Raw genomic sequence first — 22,472 nt, forward strand, 5'->3', positions numbered from 1 at the left:
CAGGAACTTGCAAACACTTGGATTAAGTAGAGAACCTCAAGAGGTATTCATGATAAGCGTTAGAGGGCACCTATGACCCCTACAAGGGTTCGGTTAGCTCACCCGAACTTTGTCATATTTTAGCATTTCACAATGATATAGGGGTTAAAAGTGGCCCATTATCTTCCTTATCTTTGAAGTGTGCATCAAACGAATAACAGGGTAGTGTAGGGGGCATATGGGGCTGATATTTCCCGGTCTCAGATTTGGGCTGTAGGGGTACCACCAAGTGGCTCCCAGGGGTTCTGGCTCATTTCAGGGATTTGTATCTCGCTTGAGATTGGCCACAAGAACTTGATAACACTGGAATTAGGTAAAGGGCCTTAATCCAAATGTTTGCAAGTTTCTGTGGCCAATCTAAAGTTAGATATAAACCCCTGAAATGAGCCAGAACCCCTGGGAGCCACTTGGTGGTACCCCTACAGCCCAAATTTGAGACCAGGAAATAATAGCCCCATAGGTCCCCTACACTACCCTTGTGTCCGTTTATTGCACACCTCAAAGATAAAAGAGATAATGGCCCGCCACTCACCCCTATATCATTGTGAAATGCTAAAATATGACTAAGTTCGGGTGAGCTAAACCGACCCTTGCAGGGGTCATAGGTGCCCTCTAACGCTTATTATGAATACCTCTTGAGGCCCTCTACTTAATCCCAGAGTTATCAAGTTCTTGTGGTCAATCTCAAGTGAGATATAAACCTCTGAAATGAGCCAGAACCCCTGGGAGTCACTTGGTGGTACCCCTACAGCCCAAATCTGAGACCGGTAAATAATAGCCCCATAGGTCCCCTACACTACCCTGTTATTCGTTTGATGCACAATTCAAGATAAGGAAGATAATGGACCACTTTTAACCCCTATATCATTGTGAAATGCTAAAATATGACAAAGTTTGGGTGAGCTAACTGGACCCTTGCAGGGGTCATAGGTGCCCTCTCACGCTTATTATGAATACCTATTGAGGTCCTCTACTTAATCCTAGTGTTATCAAGTTCTTGTGGTCAATCTGAAGTGAGATATAAACCCCTGAAATGAGCCAGAACCCCTGGAAGCCACTTGGTGGTACCCCTACAGCCCAAATTTGAGACCGGGAAATAATAGCCCCATAGGTCCCCTACACTACCCTGTTATTCGTTTGATGCACACTTCAAAGATAAGGAATATAATGGACCACTTTTAACCCCTATATCATTGTGAAATGCTAAAATATGACAAAGTTTGGGTGAGCTAACTGGACCCTTGCAGGGGTCATAGGTGCCCTCTCACGCTTATTATGAATACCTATTGAGGTCCTCTACCTAATCCAAGTGTTATCAAGTTCTTGTGGTCAATCTGAAGTGAGATATAAACCCCTGAAATGAGCCAGAACCCCTGGGAGCCACTTGGTGGTACCCCTACAGCCCAAATTTGAGACCGGGAAATAATAGCCCCATAGGTCCCCTACACTGCCCTGGTATCCGTTTAATGCACACTTCAAAGATAAAAGAGACAATGGCCCGCCGCTCACCCATATAGCAGTGTGAAATGCTAAAATATGACAAAGTTCGGGTGAGCTAAACCGACCCTTATAGGGGTCATAGGTGCCCTCTAACGCTTATTATGAATACCTCGTGAGGCCCTCTACCTAATCCCAGTGTTATCAAGTTCTTGTGGTCAATCTCAAGTGAGATATAAACCCCTGAAATGAGCCAGAACCCCTGGAAGCCACTTGGTGGTACCCCTACAGCCCAAATCTGAGACCGGGAAATAATAGCCCCATAGGTCCCCTACACTACCCTGTTATTCGTTTGATGCACACTTCAAAGATAAGGAATATAATGGACCACTTTTAACCCCTATATCATTGTGAAATGCTAAAATATGACAAAGTTTGGGTGAGCTAACTGGACCCTTGCAGGGGTCATAGGTGCCCTCTCACGCTTATTATGAATACCTATTGAGGTCCTCTGCCTAATCCTAGTGTTATCAAGTTCTTGTGGTCAATCTGAAGTGAGATATAAACCCCTGAAATGAGCCAGAACCCCTGGGAGCCACTTGGTGGTACCCCTACAGCCCAAATTTGAGACCGGGAAATAATAGCCCCATAGGTCCCCTACACTGCCCTGGTATCCGTTTAATGCACACTTCAAAGATAAAAGAGATAATGGCCCGCCGCTCACCCATATAGCAGTGTGAAATGCTAAAATATGACAAAGTTCGGGTGAGCTAAACCGACCCTTGCAGGGGTCATAGGTGCCCTCTAACGCTTATTATGAATACCTCGTGAGGCCCTCTACCTAATCCCAGTGTTATCAAGTTCTTGTGGTCAATCTCAAGTGAGATATAAACCCCTGAAATGAGCCAGAACCCCTGGAAGCCACTTGGTGGTACCCCTACAGCCCAAATCTGAGACCGGGAAATAATAGCCCCATAGGTCCCCTACACTACCCTGTTATTCGTTTGATGCACACTTCAAAGATAAGGAATATAATGGACCACTTTTAACCCCTATATCATTGTGAAATGCTAAAATATGACAAAGTTTGGGTGAGCTAACTGGACCCTTGCAGGGGTCATAGGTGCCCTCTCACGCTTATTATGAATACCTATTGAGGTCCTCTACCTAATCTAAGTGTTATCAAGTTCTTGTGGTCAATCTGAAGTGAGATATAAACCCCTGAAATGAGCCAGAACCCCTGGGAGCCACTTGGTGGTACCCCTACAGCCCAAATTTGAGACCGGGAAATAATAGCCCCATAGGTCCCCTACACTGCCCTGGTATCCGTTTAATGCACACTTCAAAGACAAAAGAGATAATGGCCCGCCGCTCACCCATATAGCAGTGTGAAATGCTAAAATAACAAAGTTCGGGTGAGCTAAACCGACCTTTTTTATTGTCATTGTTGTATTCTTCGAAGGTTCACGTCAAAACATGGCTGAGACAAAATAATCCCAATTTTATCTGATGATTTTCGCTGTTTTTGACTGCTACATATGATAATTTTTTTATGTGAATAAAATCACAATGTTGGGTGTTCTATTGTCTCATATTTGTAATAATACGATGTCTTTTTAATTTTTAATCACTTTATACGATGTATATAGTTTTTCTATTTGTATCAATAAGACTACACTTAGGATAACATTATTTTCATAACTTATGACCCGTATAAACGTATTTCATTTTTATCCAACAAAGACGCATTTATAACTCTTATCCAGGTGAGCTTTACAGCTTCGGAAGTCGCCAATGCTCGGACAAATTATTGAGCATTAATCATTTTGATATTTATTAAAATATGTCGATAATTAAGTAAAATAAAAACTTTTGTTCGAGTACTCTCAGTACTTTGATGAATTTCCTTATTGGCTGCTAGCTTCTACGGTCTTAGTGGCTGCTGTTAGTGGCTGCTAGCTTCAGCCTGGTATGTTACAGACGTATGCTTTTTTATCCTTTATCAAATGAGTCAGAGGTAAATTCCCCCTTCATTTTACGTTGTAAAATACATAAACAATTTTTAATAAGAATATATAAAATTTACATTTTTCAGTGTCGTTCCCTGTGAAAACACTACGTTTCAATTTTGTACTATACAGTCCAATAACTTCAAATGAAGTGTAATTGGGGAGCCAGCGGGGTTTGCTTATATTTATATTCAAATATTTAATCGTAAGCACAATGGCATAAAATTATATAGATATAAGTAATAAGAAATTATTCTTTGAATATTATGAGGTGATAACTTCAGTCGGGGCGTGATCAAATCTATGATAAAGCTCTACGGGCTTTATTGGATTTGATCGCGCCCCGACCGAAATCATCACCTCATAATATTCAAAGAATGATCCCTTATAACTTGTCCATATAATTTTTTGCCATTGTTCGATTAAATATTTAAATATAAATAACCAAACCCCGCTGGTGCCTCAATTATACGTTATTTGAAGCTATGGGTTTTATAGTACAAAATCGATACGTAGTGTTATCACAGGCAAAGACACTGGAAAATAATTTAATTCTGTTTGTAACGCGCTTTCTGATTGGCTAAAAAATTATTTTATATCGTATAAAGAATGTTGCCTACGTCATAGTAAGACTAACGTCAAAATCGTATCGATACGCCTGATGTTACGTGTGAATTTTGTACATTTTTACGTCATTTTAAAGGTCAAATGACCGTTTTTATCTACAGCGAAGATTAAAAAAATTAAATTATAAGCAATGAGTTCAATATTTATTAGTTTTATACGATATAAAAATGAATATTGAATTCATTCCTTAATTGTAAATATTTTAACTAAAAGAAATTTTAACTTTGCAGTCTACATGCGCGCATGTTTACTGAAGTGTAGTATGAAAGGCGAGGGAATAATTAAAATTGAATGAAGTATTTCCGGTTCTATAATTAAAAAAACTTTAATAACATTAATTTTCAGAATAGATTGATCTATTTGAAGTTTTTTGTTTAAATGTTATTTGAAATCGTATTTGACATTGAGGTTACATGTACTTGTAAACATAATTTTACAATATAACTGTAAAGATGTCGTGTCAGTGGGTTGAATTTAATTTAGTGGTTTCGACCCAATTATTTGTTCGCCTCCAGTTGTTTTGCTGTGTAGATAGCCGTAAATCATTCTGTGTCCTCATTTATTCTTCCATTGCTTAATTTTCTATTAACTAAAAATTCTTGAACTACATATTTTAAAGCATACTAAATGTTTCTCGTGGCACCATGCGGTCTTTATAATGCAATTGCACACATGTTAAAAATTACTGTTGCAACATCCAAAGGACCTCATTATATATATTACCGAGTCCTTGCCGGAGGGGCTGGTAGTGCAGCACCCAAATATAGAGCTGCTGTACAGGTAAATACAGGTGTAATTAATAACGCTGAAAAACACCCACGCCCGCTGGATCTCAAAGATTGTGCGTGAGTTTTGTTGGTTTTTTCATTCAAATTTGATGATTTTAAATAATATTATTCGATATATGAAGAAAAGATTCGTGAATTCTGTTTACGTTGTTGTGTAATTCATTTTAACAATTTTAAATTTCTAAAGAATGAGGAAGCAGTCTAAGATCAGTATGTTGATGCGAGGTCTAAAACAGATTTTTTGATTGTGACTCTTTAATATTCTGATGCTGCTGAATTCCTTGTTAGATGACGTAGAGCATGGGACAAAAGCGGGTTGCCCCCGAAGACCTGGAAATACCCCCATGGCTGTGGGATCCCGATTTCATTGAATCGGGGAAGAAGAGACGAAAGGTAAGGAATTGATCTTTTTTGTTATTTAACTTTGTGCGTAAATTTGTAAAGAATCTCGTTCAATACATATAGAATTACCGTGTTTGAGTGGCCAGAGAGAGAGAGAGAGAGAGAGAGAGAGAGAGAGAGAGAGAGAGAGAGAGAGATATTTTACCCATCCTCGTATTCTCTCAAATATTTGAATGGTTTTATTGTTAATGACACATAACACAATATCTAAGACTTCCGTAATGTACTTCCGTCATATCTAAGTGGTTAACTTGGTGTTTATGCTTTGGGTGATACATTGTGTATATGTCTATGTATGGCGAAAACATATATAAAATTGTAAATGCATTCTAGTGGTTTCCGAGTACAAGTACGACAAACAGGAATTCCAAATCAGGTAGGACACTTTCCATTGGAAACACTGTCCTCTCTTCCATGTTAATTGCTTTAGTTTTTCCTGAGCTTTGTTGACGATGTTTTTTGGTGAGACAGTGGAGTAACGAAAAAAAGTACTCTTTCAGACCCGTTTTATTTTTAATTATTTTTAAAGAGTTTTCCGATCATAGAATGATAATAAATCATAAATATGGATATTACCACAAGGCAAATCTCTGTCACTACGTCATACGTTGCTTGTACATATATTTCTCCTCACAAACATTATGCCCTTTCTAGGGTTAGACTTCCTTATTCGTTCCTTTGAGTTGTTTAAAAGTTTATGATACGTGTTTGTTTTCTATATGTAGCTTTAGTAATTTATTCTATAGGAGACTTGCTATTTGCATTCAATTTCAAGAATAAATCTTTACATTAAAATAACAACGATTGATAGACTATCAAAACACTACAGCGAGCACCATCTTGCCTTTAAAACTGCTAGCATTGTCGTGCCTTTAAAATTCGAAAAGAAGAGCTAAATATAAGTATTTATGACCTTATTATAAAATTTGTAGCATCTTTTCAGAGAGACGATCAACCATTCACTGATGAGGTGATCCGCTGTCATAATGACTACAGACAGAAACATGGAGCACAACCGCTAAGACATTCACCCGAGTTGTCCACGCAGGCGCAGAGATGGGCGGAAGTGTTGGCTCAAACGAACACGTTCAAGCACAGCAGTGCCTCCCTCCGGGGAGAGAGTCTCGGAGAAAACATCGCCATGAAATGGTCTTCTCGTCCCCAAGATACATACTCGGGTAACTTAACATCATGAAGTGTATATATATATGTGTTCCGTCACTATAGAATTAAGACAACATATTGGTCACTGTATCTCTCCTCTTTTGTCAATTTCAATTTAAAAGATAAGATTCTTCATTTTACTAAATTATTGTGGTTTCAATCATCTTAAAATCATCGTAAAAGAACCAAATTCATTCAACTTTTGCGACTACACGGAATCTTTTGTTGCAATGAATAGAACTTTAGGAGAGGATTAAGATAAAACGGACAATTGGTTAGATAAAAGTTCTAAAATTAATTTCTTTTCACATGGTTACTAATGAGAGAGAGAGAGAGAGAGAGAGAGAGAGAGAGAGAGAGAGAGAGAGAGAGAGAGAGAGAGAGAGAAAGAGAGAGGTGTTCCATAACATTTGCTGTTACATATTCATAAATGTAACTTTTTTTTAAAAAATTGTAGGTCAAGAGGTCACTGACCAGTGGTACAGTGAAATAAAGTTGTACAGGTTTGGCGGAGAACCCCGGAATCTGTCCGCAGGTAAACAACAGAAATAAACAACAACACTATTATAAATAGTGCTAGTTTTATAATACAAAACAACAACAACAAAAAGAACAAAAAGAACCCGATAATTAACAATTTTAGACGCCTTATGATCTTTTTTTAGTGAAAAGGTATTAAAGCATTGCAAAGGATACAAATTGCGTCAGCATTAATGTAATGAAATTTAAGTTTTGAAGCCATAAAATCGTTCTAAATCGTTTGCCAAAATCATTGTTTTAATCTAATGCAACGCATACAAGTATTGAATAAAAATCTAAATTGCTAGTATATTGGAGTTGTGGTCAAAATCCGTTCCTATGTTATGCGGAAATCAGGCGTTAACGTAATACCATGCCGTTTTTAGTGTTTTGTGCCTTTTGCATACTTGTAATCTTACTTTGTTGCTGATTGGGCTATACTGACTTGATCTTTGGTTTAGGTCTAGCATATGGCATTGTTGACATTCAACTCGTTCATTTCTGTATCAATAAAATCTATAACATGACAACTTGGGATGCCTACAAAGACTTCAGTGTATTACTCAATATACATATACAATGTACAAGTGTAACACTACCGCATCAAAATGTTTACGGTTATTTTACATGCACCTATGCTAGCAATTCAACAATTTTTTTTAATCTACATTATTTTTTTTCAAAACATTTTGACATCTTGTTAAATTATATTTTTATTGTTTCAAGGACATTTCACACAAGTTGTCTGGAAAGGAAGTCGGGAAATCGGAGTAGGAAAAGCGCGATCCAAGGATGGGAAAATCTTGGTGGTGGCCAATTACCGGCCGGCTGGTAACGTGATTGGTAGATTCTCAGAAAATGTCCCTGCGCCCTCTGATCGGGGGATTCCACGCCGACTGGCGGGTAGTGGTGAGTTGAAGAACGGGAATTATGAAATGATAATACTTTCCTGGTGATTTGTCAATGCAAATGGTGAAAATCGATTGAAGAGTGAACAGGTGTGCATATTTCACGGAACAAGTTAGATACAAATAGATGTTACCTGTTTTGAAAAGTTTGCAATCGATATGCCGCTTATCTAAATTGGTGTTGGTGAATTCATTTTTGTTTGCCAAAGTAGATTTATAAGGCACTTTTAATTTAAAAAAAAAAATCAAGGAAAGATTTTATTACTAAGAAATGAAATGAACTTGCGTATGCTCAGATCAAACTAGAACATTCAATGACTTTTTCGCTAACTAATGCGGTCTAAACTATTTAGACCAATGTTGATAAATATTGAATAATGGATTAAGTATTGGACGTTATCTGTGGCGACGTCCGGAGCGACTGGACTCTTGTTTATTTTGCAAAGGGCGAGGCGAGGTTCAACAATTAGATGGATCTTGATGAAATTGGGACATTTTGGATATACCTATCAATAAAAGATGTAAAAGTTTAAATTTTAGAATACGTTACTTTTATGTTGTAAATTTTGACGGGTATATAAGAGATTTAAACCTGAATGTCATTTTTGAGGATCAGCATGATACACTCTGCTGATTCAGAAGAATACAAATATGAATAAATTTATGAATATAATTGATATTTCTTGAGAGAGAGAGTACATTAAGATACATATATATAGTTCAAATTTAATGTACGCGTGACAAATAGACTGTGCAATGAAAGATGATAAAAAGATCTATAAATTGTTCAGTTTTAGGAACCCAGCACATCTGTATGGTATGCCGATAAATCCATAAACTGTATTGTTTGCTTTCGTCCCAATCATTAAAGCTCTTCTGAGGTCGGACGACTTTTTACTCTACCCGTCCATAATGTTCACGCTCTTCTCTCTTGACCCATTTTGATATCATAAAATATTTGCGTGGGATACCAGGGCGTTGTCTACCCGCCGGCCATTTAAACTCTATCCCTTTCTCTATCTTTCTGGGATCGATTTATTCGGTATTGCGGCCGAGATCACGGAACAATACAAAATCGTAAAAACAAAGGTACGTGATGTAAAGTAAATCTGACTCAGTACGTGTGTTCCTTTACATATAAAAGTTTAATTTCAAAATTTCTTTTTCTATTTAAATCGGTTTTCGATTCATTTTAAATATCATTGAATTTTGAAATTTAAAAAAAAAATAGATTTTGATTCACTTTTATGTTTTTTGCTGAAAAAACTTTGTAAACGATTTGAACTGATCATGAAATTTTGGAATATACAAAAGATAGAAATATAATCTTTAAAATGCACTGTAATTGATTGAAATATTTTATTAAATCATTGAACATCTTCTTCATCGATAAGTGACGTATTATGACTGACAATTATTTCAAGCATACAAGTTTAAAAATTTCTTTGTAACACGTTTGATTAAAATCTAGACATGTTTAATTTTCGTTATGAGAATATGGTTGTATTAGTACGTGTTGATAGGTTACATGTAGAGGTCAGATAACAGTCCATCAACATCATCCTAAACAAGGATATTTTATATACCTCTCTCTCTCTTTCTCTCTCTCTCTCTCTCTCTGTATAAGTTTATCCTGTATAAAATAGTATCCTTTAGAAATTCCACAGTCTTTAAATCGGTTGTAAAGACGCATGTTTGTATAAGTTCGTGTTATAGCAATACGTAGGAGGACTTTTAAGACATTGTAAAGCTGGGTAATAATGTTTTTAAATTGGTTATCACCATAAACTGACAATGGCATCCGGTATGTGACGAAGGACAGGGGTTATTGTCATTAAAATTTTAGATCACGTGGTTTTATTTGACCCTGTCAGTTTCGCAGTAAAAATCGTGCCTCGTGTTTATAGTCTATTTTAGAGAATCTAGGTACTTGTAGTCAAATATAAATTCTAGAGGTTTATTGATTTTAAACTTTATCTTCATTAATTGGTGGATAAAATGTGTTCTAGAAATAAATGTAACAATACAAAAAAGGGTTTTTTTTCTGTTGTTGCGACAATTAACATGCGTAGTTGAGATCCCCCCTAAGAATTAATTTTCGATCCGCGCCTGACCTAGTAATAACATCAATAGTGAAACAGACTGTACTATTTTATGCAGAATGTTCCTTGAAAATGGCTCGATATACTAAGTCTATGCAAAACAGCCACCCATTATCTAAAAAAAACCCATGGTATTGCCCACCACAAGCATCAAACATGGCTATGATTTTATTAAGCAACCCAATGTTTATGTTTTCAACCACTCTTCACGTGGTTTAAACGAACGATAACTCTGTTCTGAATATCATCGTTTAATTTAAAAAAAAAACCGCTAGATGGTGAAATAAGACATACATCTTAAAAGATGTTGATGTTTTAGCATAAATCCAAGTAGGATATAATAAGAAAATCGATCAGTACTTACGTATTTTGAGAATATTATCCGAACACTTATACTTCCGCTCGAAATTTCACAGGAACTGAACAAATCTCGGTGAAATCTCGTGAACTTTCATTCGAGCACCTCTAGATTAATTACATACTTAGCAACAATAAAGAAAACATTCCGAATACATTCGCAGGGGTGTTATGTGCTGATACAAAGTAACCGATATACACATTACGTACAGTTATACAGGAAAAATTAACTATTGTTGCAATGTTCATTGCACAAAGGGAACACAGAAAAATAGATGCATTTTAATTACTCTGCCAAGTAATAAAATCCCAAATCATACAAACACTTCCATGCAAAAATCATTAAATGGACGATTCCACTTGCTTACTATGGTATATCTATTTTTAAGTGTTCACAATAAGCTCCATAAAAATGCATTCCTATATGGCAATATTTCAGGACCAAGCATTCAAAAGGAAAGAACGCCTCTAACGTTCAATTCACATACATCTGACATTCCAAGAAAAAGAATGGAGTCCAAGTCCACAAGGACGTTCACAGAAACCACCGGAAGTGGTGCCAACAAAGTTACGAAGACCGTTGTAGAGGAAACCATCATCAAAGCAGATGGGTCAAAGGTCACCAACCGGAAAGAAACGATAACTCGTGGTGAACAGGGCGGAGCTAGCGCCTCTGGACCAATGATGTTAGAGAGGGGGAGGGAGAAGGAAAAAGACGACAAAAAGGATAAGGGGAGTGGGGTGTTAGGGGTAGGTATCTGTTCCTGGATTTGTTAGGTGCATATTCCGGTGACCTCCTCACGTACTCAAGTATTTTAGAGCTAGACATGATTTGCAATCAATTTTTTTTCTTCAGTGTTATGTTTCAAAATGGTTTATTGGTACATTTTCAACGATTGTCAAAAACCTGAATGTTAGAATTCAAGTAACAAACAAGATACAGAAGTAAGAAGTCATTGTTATGTAAACAAAGCTCGATTCTTACATTTGTTAACAAATAATGCAGAGTACAGAAATTTCCATTTCTTTGACAAAATGACTCATGCCAAACATGATAAACTGATTCATTTTGTTCATGAATAATAATGTCAACAAAATAGCAACATTTGCTTTCAACTCATACCAGTACCACACATACAATGTATGTAAACAATAACAAGACTCGAGCTTTGTTTACAAAACAAAGAATTTCGAACTCTGTATATTGCATGTAACAGAATATTTGACTTTCAAACTTTGATAAATCATTGAAAATACCAATATTTATCAATTTAGATACTAAAAATGGAAAAATAAAAATTCAAATTGAGCCCCAATCGTGTCCAAATCCCTTTAAGTAAGTTACAAACAGACATTGTTAACTCCCGTCTTATTTCCAATATTCTCCAAAAAATTCAGTTTCTCTCAATGAAAGCAATTGCATTTTCTATCAAATTATAAAGAGAAAGGTACGTAGTATGTGTGAGAGAAACTTTTGATGGGTAGTGCAAATAGTAAACATTTGTCCTATATTTTTTTGTAATCTAAATTCAAAAAATACAACATGACAAATTATATTTGTCATTTATAATTAATATTTAGATTAAAAATTAGTATAGGGCATATTTATTGTTTTATATTATTTTATTTATTTGTATAATGATATTTATTGTATATGCAGTATGATCAATACATATCAATAAGGTGTCCAAGTAGCGTACTTGGTCAATGCACTCGCTTCTCACCGCCGCGACCCGAGTTCGATCACCGTGATCGACAGTGGTTGTATGTGATAGGGTATGGCGGTCGCCCGTTTGGACACGTGGGTTCTCTCCGGGTACTCCGGCTTCTTCCCACACCAATGACCCCCTCGCGCTAACACCCGTGCCAACGAGAGACATTAACATAAGTTGTAGAACTTGTTTATCAATCGTTGTAAAATAAATAAAGTTCATTTTTTTATCAATACACCAAAAAGCTAAATCAATTAAATTATTTTTTTCTTATCTTAGTACGTTTGATCCTGCAGTCGTCTTCTTTATTTTTTTTTAAAGTGATACATGTCTATGATAAAGAAGTCATTTTGCATATTTAAAAAATTAAATATGAACAGTGCTGGCTAAAAAAAAATAGGATCAACTAGAGTTATCGCTCTTGTAATTCTGTATTTTACACTTTTAACTACAAGTTAGGTGTCTTTGAGGGTTTCATCAGTTACATTATTAATTACAATGAGCATCACATAATGTAATGTAAAGATATGGAGAGAATTATCTTAAATGTCAAACATAGAATCCATTGCATATTCAACCTCTCAAATTTTGATCATACTACATTGATGAGAACTTTGCTGAATGTGCATTTCATTGTAATTTTATTTCAGACGAATACCAGGTTTATATTCCTATAAAATCGCTTGAAGAAAATTTAAGAAAAACAAAAAGAGTTGTGCATAGTACTGTATATTAACTACATTGTAAATGTTTGAAGAGATCCATGATGTTAAAAAATCTTCCAAAGCCAGATGTTATTTGTTTGAACCTTATGAAGCAAAAAAAAAACTTGGGCTAGCAAAGATGCCTATATTAAAATAATATTCCACCGATTTCTATAACGTTCCCTATTTTATAACAATAACAGTTCTCAGACAGACGAGCAACAGGTTTCTGTTCGATAAAAAACCTAGTTGTAGCAACATATTGTCCGCAATGAAATGTATCGCTAATGAGCTTCAGACGTGATGTTTAACCTAAGTCTTCTTCATAAATCAGGCCTTGCAGGGTTCCTGTTTTCGTTTAAGTATGTACATGGAAATATGTAAGTATTTCATTTGAAAGATAAAAGAGAAAGCACAGGCTTAACATGACATGATCTGGTTCGTTGGTTTAAGCATTAAACTGTATTATTGTAAGTAATGAAGGTCCGTGTGTTGTCAGACATTGATTATTTTACGGCCGATTTGTAACATATATACGAGGCCAGATGAACACCGCCTTCTTTCACTCTATAGACATGAGTCATTATCGAGGGGTTCAGTCAATTCCCTCCCGTTTGATGACAGATACAGCAACTGTTTAAAGTTTCCACATTCATCAGCGTCTTAAAGATTTCAGATATATCATCCCATCTCTTAGATCTTAGAGGAATAAAACAATCTATCAGAAACTGAAAGCTTCACACAGCAAGCATCCCTGGCTCCCCTTCTCCGTGAACCTTGAGATGGAGCTGACATACTTATATACTTATATAACACTATAAATAAATATACACTCGTCTCTTCGCTTTACTGTGATCGACCGCCCGATGTGTATTACACAGACAACTTGTTTTTATTGACAACACCGTGCTTAGCCTTGCACTTTAGTGAAAGCCCTCAATTCTTTTTCTTTTTTCTCACGAGATTACATTCTGATACCGTACAGCTCGTTTCATATCGATTTAGTGCTCAGACTCAAAATTGCGTCGTTTTTGAAAAGCAGCAAGATAACGTTTTAAAACTGAGAGTTACTAAGGATCTGATCATGGGTTGCTGTTGTTCACAGATTTTTAAGAGCAAGGATAAGAAGAGAGACTCGTCCAGTTCAAGTTCGGGGTCGTCTCAAGAGCGGTCCAAGAAACCGCAGTCCATCAAAGCATTTATCGACGAATGTGTCAAGGTCCACAATAAGTACAGGAAAAAGCATGGAGTCTCATCCCTCAGTCACGCCAAGGTAAGATCTAGTATTTGATCGGAACCGTTCAATCGAAAATTGTTTTACTGTAACTATTAATTTTGATTTTTAAAGTTTGTTTCAGTTAATAAAAAATATATGAAGATAAAAAATGGAAGAAAAACGCCCTTGTCCCTCATCTATACAATATCAAAGGTTTTTGTCTCTAGTATATTTTTTACGTACATGGATTTAATTTGCATACAGTTTTTCAAAAAAAGTTTAAACCAGAAAATAAAATCCGTTAACAAGTTGGTTTTTTTTTTTTTAAATCAATATAAAGATATTTAGAATAGAATTTCGTTCTATTTGCAAAATATTTTCAGTTTCAATTCTACAATAGAAGCAGCTTCGATATATAAAATAACTTTAAAGTAAAAAGTATTAAGTCGGTAGCGTGTTGTATAAAGATTCATGTATTATATCCATTATGTAAATTCCCCATAAAAGTGCAGCACTGTATGAGCAATAACTAGTGGGCGAAATTGCATCAAATTGAATTCCGTGTGCAAATATTTTTTCTAGAACGCAGTTCGCAATTCAAAATTTAAAATTCATATTTGGGGCCTGAAATTTTCAGGGGCATTTACTGGTGGTATACCACTGCCACCGTGAAAATTTTGTGAAGTGGTCATCTCTAGTTTTTGAGATTCGGGCTTATTTGCATTGAAAAGTGTACTGCGCTCTAGAACGCAGTTGTTCGCAACTGCGTTCTCTAATTTTTGAGATGTGGGCCCCCGCTTATGGAACACAATTCGGTGTTATAGGGTTTGAAACATCGGGCTCCCACACATCATGGGCCGCTACATATGAATTCTAAGTTTTGAATTGTGAACTGCGTTCTAAAACGCAGTTCACTATTCAATTGCGAAAAGGCCAAAATTTCAAAAACTAGAGAAGACCACTTCAATAAATTTTCACAGTGGTAATGGTATACCACCAGTAAATGCCCCTAAAAAATTCGAGCCCCAAATATGAATTTTTAATTTTGAATTGCGAACTGCGTTCTAGAACCAAACACTATTTCAATTGCGAACTGCGTTCTAAAAACCGACTTTATTTTCCCAAGACTTGACTCTAAAATCTAAAGCTGGGAATTATGAAATTCTGCAAGAAGCATGCATATAAATTTTGCAACCTATACTTATCTTGATTTTCCAGGATTTGAGTGCATTTGCTCAAAAGTGGGCGGAACACCTTGCAGCCTCAAATTCATTTCAACACAGCGACTGCATGCACAAAGGGGACCGACTGGGGGAGAACATCGCTTGTAAATGGTCCTCCTCAGGGGGAGATTACTCGGGTAAAATACATTACCACCAGTCTTATATCCCGTTTTCCAAATACTGTGGAATTATTAGTTCGTGGTGATTTGATTTTCCTTGAACTTGAAGGTCTTCCTCCCCAAAAACCATTTACATCCTCAAGGAAATATGAAATACAGCATTTAATCACAAAATAGAAGCAAGTTTACTTCACTGTCCTAATGAATCTAAATAAAGGGCAATTCCACGCAAAATAGCCCCACCAGTTTAATGATTTCCACAGTAAATTTAATCGAAAAATATATGTAACCCAATCAAATCTATAAATGATGTATCGCAAGGTCAGGTGGCACTCTGCTTATTTTAAGAATACCATTCAAATTTTATTAAACTTGTATGAGTTGTTAGATGTATATATGATGTGTGGTTGTGTTTATAGGAAAAGAGGTATGCGACCAGTGGTACAGCGAGATCAGTAAACACGATTTTAAAATCGAACCAAGATCAACGGGGACAGGTAAGTCGTCAACATACTTAAGTCTAATTCAATTAAAAATAGGTCCCTTTATAGGCTTCAGTGAATTGATTCACATTGTGGATAAAGGATTTAATTTCATTGAGATTGTCCGAGTTCAGAAATCTTATATTACGATGATTCTGTGTATACCTTTTATAAACCAACCTTCACGGTCGATAAGTTTTAAACAATATCATCAGAAGTAAGATTTCTCTATCAAAGAATCTTTAGCAACTAATTTTGTTCAGGAATAAAATAATGTAATTTTTCTTTATTCAGGGCATATAAATAGCTTTTCCCACAAAAATATGCGTTACAGAAGTTTATAACCGTTATATTTTTTATCATTGAAGTAATGAATCGCATTTCACATTAAAAAAAACGGATCTCAAACTGGATTTATAATTTTTAAATCGCACTTTTTTTAGTTGTTTGACGAAAACTACAATTTACCAAAAATATTTCACGTATAAACTTATTCTTAAATTGGTTTAAAATAAAATTATTAATTTCATTAATGTTATTCAAAATTACACGAATTGTAGAAAAATGTATGATACTAGTATATTTACATGAAATTGGTTTTACTTTTTGAACAAAAGCAGCTAAACTATTGCAAACAGTATAGCATCGATTTGGACGAATGGGAGTAGATCAAACATAAAAACACAATATATTTTGACATCATTGACTACACGCAATTTTATGCTGCATTCTCTCCGAACATGCATCAGCATTTTGATTCTTTGATTTAAGATTTTAGTGACACCAGAATTGATACTTGAACCAATTTGTTGTTTTAAGGTCATTTTACTCAAATGGTATGGAAAGGAAGTAAAGAAATTGGAGTGGGAAAGGCCAAAACCTCTGGCGGTAAGGTGATTGTGGTGGCGAGTTACCGACCCGCAGGGAACCTCGTGGGATCCTACAAGGAAAATGTCAACCCCCCAAAGTAGCTTTCATGTATATACAATGTCATATATTTTGTTATCGTTATATATAATACACTAATAAAATATGCAACATCCCTTTATTGATGTCGTTGATCTTTTTTCGATATTTTTTTTCAAATTATTCTATTATTATCACTCAAATAAAAACCGTTGATAACAGATGAACTAAAGAACAAAATCAAACATTTATTGTTTGTAAAAAAAAGTTTCTTTATAACCATAAAATAAATATTAACAAAATTCAACTCAGTGTCAATTTTGATTAAATATTAATTTCAATGTCTGACGTGTGTGTCAATAAAAGCGATTATCGCTCGTTCTCCATGCCTCCCAAGTAATCTTTGTAGCCGGGGTACGCACACCTAAACAAAATCAGACGTAACTATTAGTTAGAATAACGTCCTTTTTTAATATTCATAATTTGTATTTTGTTAAATGGACAATTATCTGATCATCAATGAAATAAATGGAAGATTATAAATGCATTTCATTGTCGTATTAGGAAGGAATGTTTTAATAAATGAAAGTTTAATACCTTTGAAATATTTCTCAAATTAAAATTTCTCAATGAATACCTTTAACAAAGCATGTATAAGCATATACTTTTAAATACTCATCAAATATTTTGGTGGATGTATATCGTATATATACTTTTATGTTAGTTTACAAATCTGTATTGTAGAGCATATCTATGGGTGCATTTCAGCAGCGACGTTGAAACACAAAATTGGTAATTTTGAGAGATTTCGGAACAGTTTGATAGGTTAATTACATTGCATCGAAGTCTAGTTTTATTAATAATACTCTTGATTAACTGATTCTTCCTTAACTAAACCAGGATGTTATTTTTTGATTACCTAGCATCGAAGTCTGACTTTATTAATAACGAATAATCTGGTTTTAAGTCTGGTTTTATCAATAACTAAAAGATAGTTTTAAAACCACACGTTTTTAGGGCCAACATTTTTTTTGATTTTGTACAGGTTGACCTACTGGAGTTCTGTTTGTGTCGTCGCCGAAAATCTTTTAGGACGTTGTATGAAGTGTTCACTATATTTGTAGCACAAACATTTCCATGGAATTATTAATATTCGCGGGGGAATTTTACATAGCCTCATTGAATTTAAAACCTGTTGATTATTTAAAAAAGTGATTTCACGAAATTCTGTTCCCATTTTTGTACAAAATACGACGTTACCCTGTAAAAGAAACATGAAACACGATACAGATTTTAGTTAAGGAAAAATCAATAAAGCTAGAATGCAAGAAGGGAATCGAAAGAAATAACAGAACCAAAGGATAAAATGTTGGCAAGCACAACATTAGGCAAGCACAACATTAGTGTGATTTTAGTTGATAATATTAAATGCTTATAGTTGATATAAATGCTAAATTTCATAATAAAGAGGACGACTGTTTCCCCAAGGAACAAATCTTTAGGAAGCCTACAACGACTTCATTATCAAAAGGAACAGAAGAAATATCCAGAGGTTCAGTGCATGTTACATATAGAAAACTTGGACGAGCTACAAGCCACTATGGAACTTTAAAACAAAGACCATGAAAAGAATAGTGGCAACGAAACTGTTAAGGAGACGGAAAGTAGATCATGCAGTTAAGATTAACACAGGAGTTTGTCTTCCAAATCTGAATTATTACATGTGCATTTTTTTTCATTTGATGGGAAATTTATTTGTCTTGCAAGATTAGGAAACTTATTAATGTTTAATTAGAACGAAGAAATATTAAGGGATATCTGGTTGTTTGTAATTTTATTAATTAAAGGGCAATTCCCAAGAAAACACACGAAAGAGGACTTGAAAACTTACAATAAAGCATGGTATCTTGATTGCATTGCAACGAGTGATTGCGTGCACATCGATAACTACATGTAATTTGGTAGTTTTTAAAGACAAGCCAACACACCGCAAAATAGCTGCCGACCGAAAAACGTCCATAATTGGAGGCAATTTACTGTTCATCCAGCACAAGGTATCTTATGCTAAAGTCTGACTACATGCGTAAATTGTGAGCAGCTAGTCTGTGATATTAAGTATGTTGCAATTCAGACCATACGTCAGTTGTTATTTTCCTTTTCTAAGGGAAAGGCCACGGAGTTATATATATTACAGGTCAATAATTAGATACAGTCTAAGAAACTTATTTATGTAATATTTTTTTATCAACTCATGACACTAGAATTGACAGAAACCCCTCGACACGTTACATTTGTTAAATACAGCAAACATACTTACGAGCTGGTTCTACGTAGGACATTTTTATTGGTTCTCTTCTGAAACCAGAAAATAATTTTTAAACTTCATCCTGCTATTATAATTATATTCTGAATATACATGTTTAATGACTTAACAAGGCTCCTGTTACAAACCTGATTTTTGAGCGGCGTTTTCCTCTGCATTGCCTGGCTAATTCATCACACAGTCTTTTCATCCAGGAGAAGTCACCATAGCGGACGATGATAAATGAGATCAGTATAAAAAGGCTCAACAGGACAGACATACATACAACAAACCACGCCACATTCCGAGTGTCCTCGAAAAAAGTCATGTATCTGTCTGTGGTTGTAGAAACAGTGGTAGTGGGAACACCTGGGATCACTATGGTAACCGTGGTGGTGGTTGTCAGGCCGCCGCCATCAGTGGCGGTAATAATGATGTCTTTTGAGGCCCCCGCACTGAAAGTGGATAAATCTGACGCCACGTACAGCCCACCATCAGAGTTCATTCTGAAGTATGTTCCCCCGGTTGAAGTTTGGTCGATGGAATACGTAATCTCACCTATAAAAAAGGGTTATCACTGGATCAGCAGTTTAACTGGTTTTTGCAATTTTTTTCAAACTATAGTATATTATTAGAAAAATATCACAAGAAACTAAGTTTGATCTCAAAACTAAATTTAGAGAAATAAAAAAGGGTCAGTGCATATAATCACGATTAATTACCAAAAGTGCCTATATCCCCATCTGTCGCCGGAATATCAGCTATGACTGTACCAACAGTGGAGTCGTAAGTTACGTAAAACGAGTAGGTGCTTCTGAAGAAGGTTGGAGTGTTATCGTTGATGTTGTTTATGTTGACCACGAGAGTAGCCGTGTCGGTCAGACTTCCGTCGGACACCGTCACACCACAAGATACAGTGGTAGCGAGGCCAGCGTCAACGTCGTAGTCGCTAGTGAACGTCAAAACCCCGGAAATTGGGTTAAGTGTGAACTCTGCGCAGTCAAGTGAATACGTTGTCGTGTCTCTTTCCGGGTCTGTGACGGCAAACGCCGGCGTCCCGATAGTGACACCAGCCTAAAAATAAAGCCATTTGAATATAAATAGTAAAAACCACTTAGTTTTGGTACGTTTTGGCAACTAAATACTCACTGCTCCCTCGTTTCCGGTGACGGAGTACGTCGTCTTTGAGAAAGATGGCGCCTCGTTTACATTAGACACGTCAATAGTGAGCGTCCCGCTTGCCGACGCCTGTCCATCAGATACATAGGCCGTCACGTAGAATGTCTTGGGGGTGATGGTCTCATAGTCGATTGGGGTGGAAGTTGTTTTAACGTTACCGGCTTGCAAAAAAATAATAATTTCATTAGGTACTATAAGTAACTTATATCAACGTCAATGTATTTGTAAAATGCACTCATATCGGGTATCTTTTAATGATTTTAAAGTAAATAGATAAAATACATACAGCTATCCACGGCGAAGTACACGGAGCCCCCCGAGCTGATGGAGTAGGTCCACGTGTGCGTGTCCAGACTGTTGACGTCCGTCTTCTCCAGGATGTACAATGTGGTGGAGGGGGCACTGTTTTCTGGCACGACTATCCCCGAGGGTAGGTTTGTGATGTTTGGAGCCGTGTTGATATCTGAAACAAACAACATGTCTGTCATTCTTTATCCAATGCTATAAGTATTCTTCCCTTGGAAAGGATTAGTGTTCAATAAACTATCTTTTTCAAATCTTTTTAAACTTTAAAATTGTATTTGGGGAAGAAATAAACTGGTTTTAGCTTTAAAATTAAAATATTTTACTATACTTTATATCTTCACATAGAGCTCTTGTTTAAAATAAGATCAATATACATTTGTACAACGAATAGTGAAACCTAAAAATTGCCACAGTTATCCGGCATTTTTAATGCAGCTACATGTAGATTTTTGTTGTTTTTTTTTAATAAGAGTGATTCTGTAATAATGAAAACCCGATATTTTGACCGTCAAACTCCTAGGCCCGACCAGCGTGCTACCGTCATACACGTAGACAAACAGGTCGTACGCTGTTGACGTCAGACCAGACAAACTGCTGTCTACCAGTATGGCTCCAGCTAAAACACAAATTGAACATTATCATTTGCAAGGATATTGCTTTAAACAGCAAAAAAAACGCTACAAAACCAAACGTTTCCCTTTTATCTTAAAGTAAAAATGGAAAAAATACTGGTATTGTATTTCATTTTTTATTGATCTCCGTGATACATAAGAAAATAACTTTAAGAGTATAACACCTTTTACGTGAAATATGTAAAATAAGTGACATTTCACGTGTGACATTTTTGTTAAAAACTCAAAGATAAACACCAATATATTTTAAACTTTTCCACACATACAGTCGTAAATCTTAAAAGGACATGCTGGGATACAGGTCATATTGTAATGAAGCTGGTCATTCTCCGGGTCAGTCGAGGTCACGGTGAATATTTTGGTTCCGATTGGTGTGGTGGATCCAGTAATTTCTATGGAGTTGGAACCTATACGGTAATTTATATAAACATTTTGATTAGATTTGTTTTCATTTATTATTTTTTATCAATTTCTTTCACAAGCTCATTTGGCAGTGATTCTTTGTTTTGCAGACAACAACAGAAACGCTGGAGTTTATTGGTGTGGTTGAATTATCAGAATTAAGAGGTCTCTATTTCGTGGATTTTATTTATACCGCATTTTTGTTTAATTTGTATATTTCTGTATATGTAATTAAAATCTTTCAATGATTTCTTTACACAGTTTCTATGTCCCTTTTACTTCTACAAATCAACAAAATGACAACATGGATTGTTTTAGCATGTGAGGTGAAAAACATCGGTTATGATAACTTGGTTTTCGTCCTTTTGACTAATTCGAATGCTACTTTCTCTTACCAAAACTTCAATTCATAACACTTTGTGGGTATTTTGACGATATTCTGTATCTTTTAATTTAAAACAAAAATATGCAAAATGTTAACTAACCGTGGGTTGATTAGTTATTGTCGGGTGATTGTTAACTTACTAACATGTATATTAGTTATTGTCGGGTGATTGTTAACTTACTGGCGGGTAGATTAGTTATTGTTGGCTGAATGTTAACTTACTGTGGGTAGATTAGTTATTGTCGGGTGAATGTTAACTTACCGTGGGTAGATTAGGTATTGTCGGCTGATTGTTAACTTACTGGCGGGTAAATTAGTTATTGTTGGCTGAATGTTAACTTACCGGCGGGTAGATTAGTTATTGTCAGCTAAATGTTAACTTACTGACGGATATATTAGTTATTGTCGGGTGATTGTTAACTTACTCGCGGGTAGATTAGTTATTGTCGGCTGAATGTTAACTTACCGTGGGTAGATTAGTTATTGTTGGCTGATTGTTAACTTACTGGCGGGGAAATTAGTTATTTTCGGCTGAATGTTACCTTCCGTGGG

At 35.7% G+C, this 22,472-nt stretch overlaps 2 protein-coding genes across 3 annotated transcripts in view; one reads left to right on the forward strand and one right to left on the reverse strand.

Annotated features, from left to right (window-relative positions):
- LOC105330984 (cadherin EGF LAG seven-pass G-type receptor 2) overlaps positions 1–22,472 on the reverse strand; it is a 49,372-nt gene that overhangs the window by 19,995 nt on the left and 6,905 nt on the right. The window contains exons 8-14 of the mRNA XM_066077198.1: positions 21,400–21,540; positions 20,995–21,117; positions 20,482–20,658; positions 20,166–20,356; positions 19,739–20,090; positions 19,166–19,574; positions 19,032–19,069 (exon numbers count right to left, since the gene is read on the reverse strand). Coding sequence (XP_065933270.1) covers positions 19,032–19,069; positions 19,166–19,574; positions 19,739–20,090; positions 20,166–20,356; positions 20,482–20,658; positions 20,995–21,117; positions 21,400–21,540 — 1,431 coding nt within the window. The remainder of the gene's footprint in view (positions 1–19,031; positions 19,070–19,165; positions 19,575–19,738; positions 20,091–20,165; positions 20,357–20,481; positions 20,659–20,994; positions 21,118–21,399; positions 21,541–22,472) is intronic.
- LOC105330989 (uncharacterized) lies at positions 5,186–16,856 on the forward strand. 2 transcript variants are annotated; one of them, XM_066077199.1, is made up of 9 exons: positions 5,186–5,293; positions 6,246–6,480; positions 6,924–7,001; positions 7,712–7,894; positions 10,792–11,102; positions 13,874–14,041; positions 15,203–15,344; positions 15,746–15,823; positions 16,628–16,856. In XM_066077199.1, the coding sequence occupies exons 1-9, from the start codon at positions 5,201–5,203 to the stop codon at positions 16,777–16,779; spliced, it is 1,440 nt and encodes a 479-aa protein (XP_065933271.1). In that variant the 5' UTR covers positions 5,186–5,200; the 3' UTR covers positions 16,780–16,856. The 2 variants fall into 2 exon arrangements, with proteins under 2 accessions (XP_065933271.1, XP_011431277.3); XM_011432975.4 differs by lacking the exon at positions 5,186–5,293 and adding an exon at positions 5,523–5,678.

This window comes from Magallana gigas, chromosome 2 (genome assembly GCF_963853765.1).
Source record: "Magallana gigas chromosome 2, xbMagGiga1.1, whole genome shotgun sequence".
Lineage (NCBI taxonomy): Eukaryota > Metazoa > Mollusca > Bivalvia > Ostreida > Ostreidae > Magallana > Magallana gigas.

What these genes read in the sequence shown, in the direction of transcription:
- LOC105330989 (XM_066077199.1), top strand. Translation starts at nt 5,201, where the DNA reads ATGGGACAAAAGCGGGTTGCCCCCGAAGACCTGGAAATACCCCCATGG. An exon ending in ACCCCGGAATCTGTCCGCAG is followed by an intron (nt 7,002 to 7,711) that starts GTAAACAACAGA and finishes TATTGTTTCAAG; the next exon opens with GACATTTCACACAAGTTGTC. An exon ending in CATCCCTCAGTCACGCCAAG is followed by an intron (nt 14,042 to 15,202) that starts GTAAGATCTAGT and finishes TTGATTTTCCAG; the next exon opens with GATTTGAGTGCATTTGCTCA.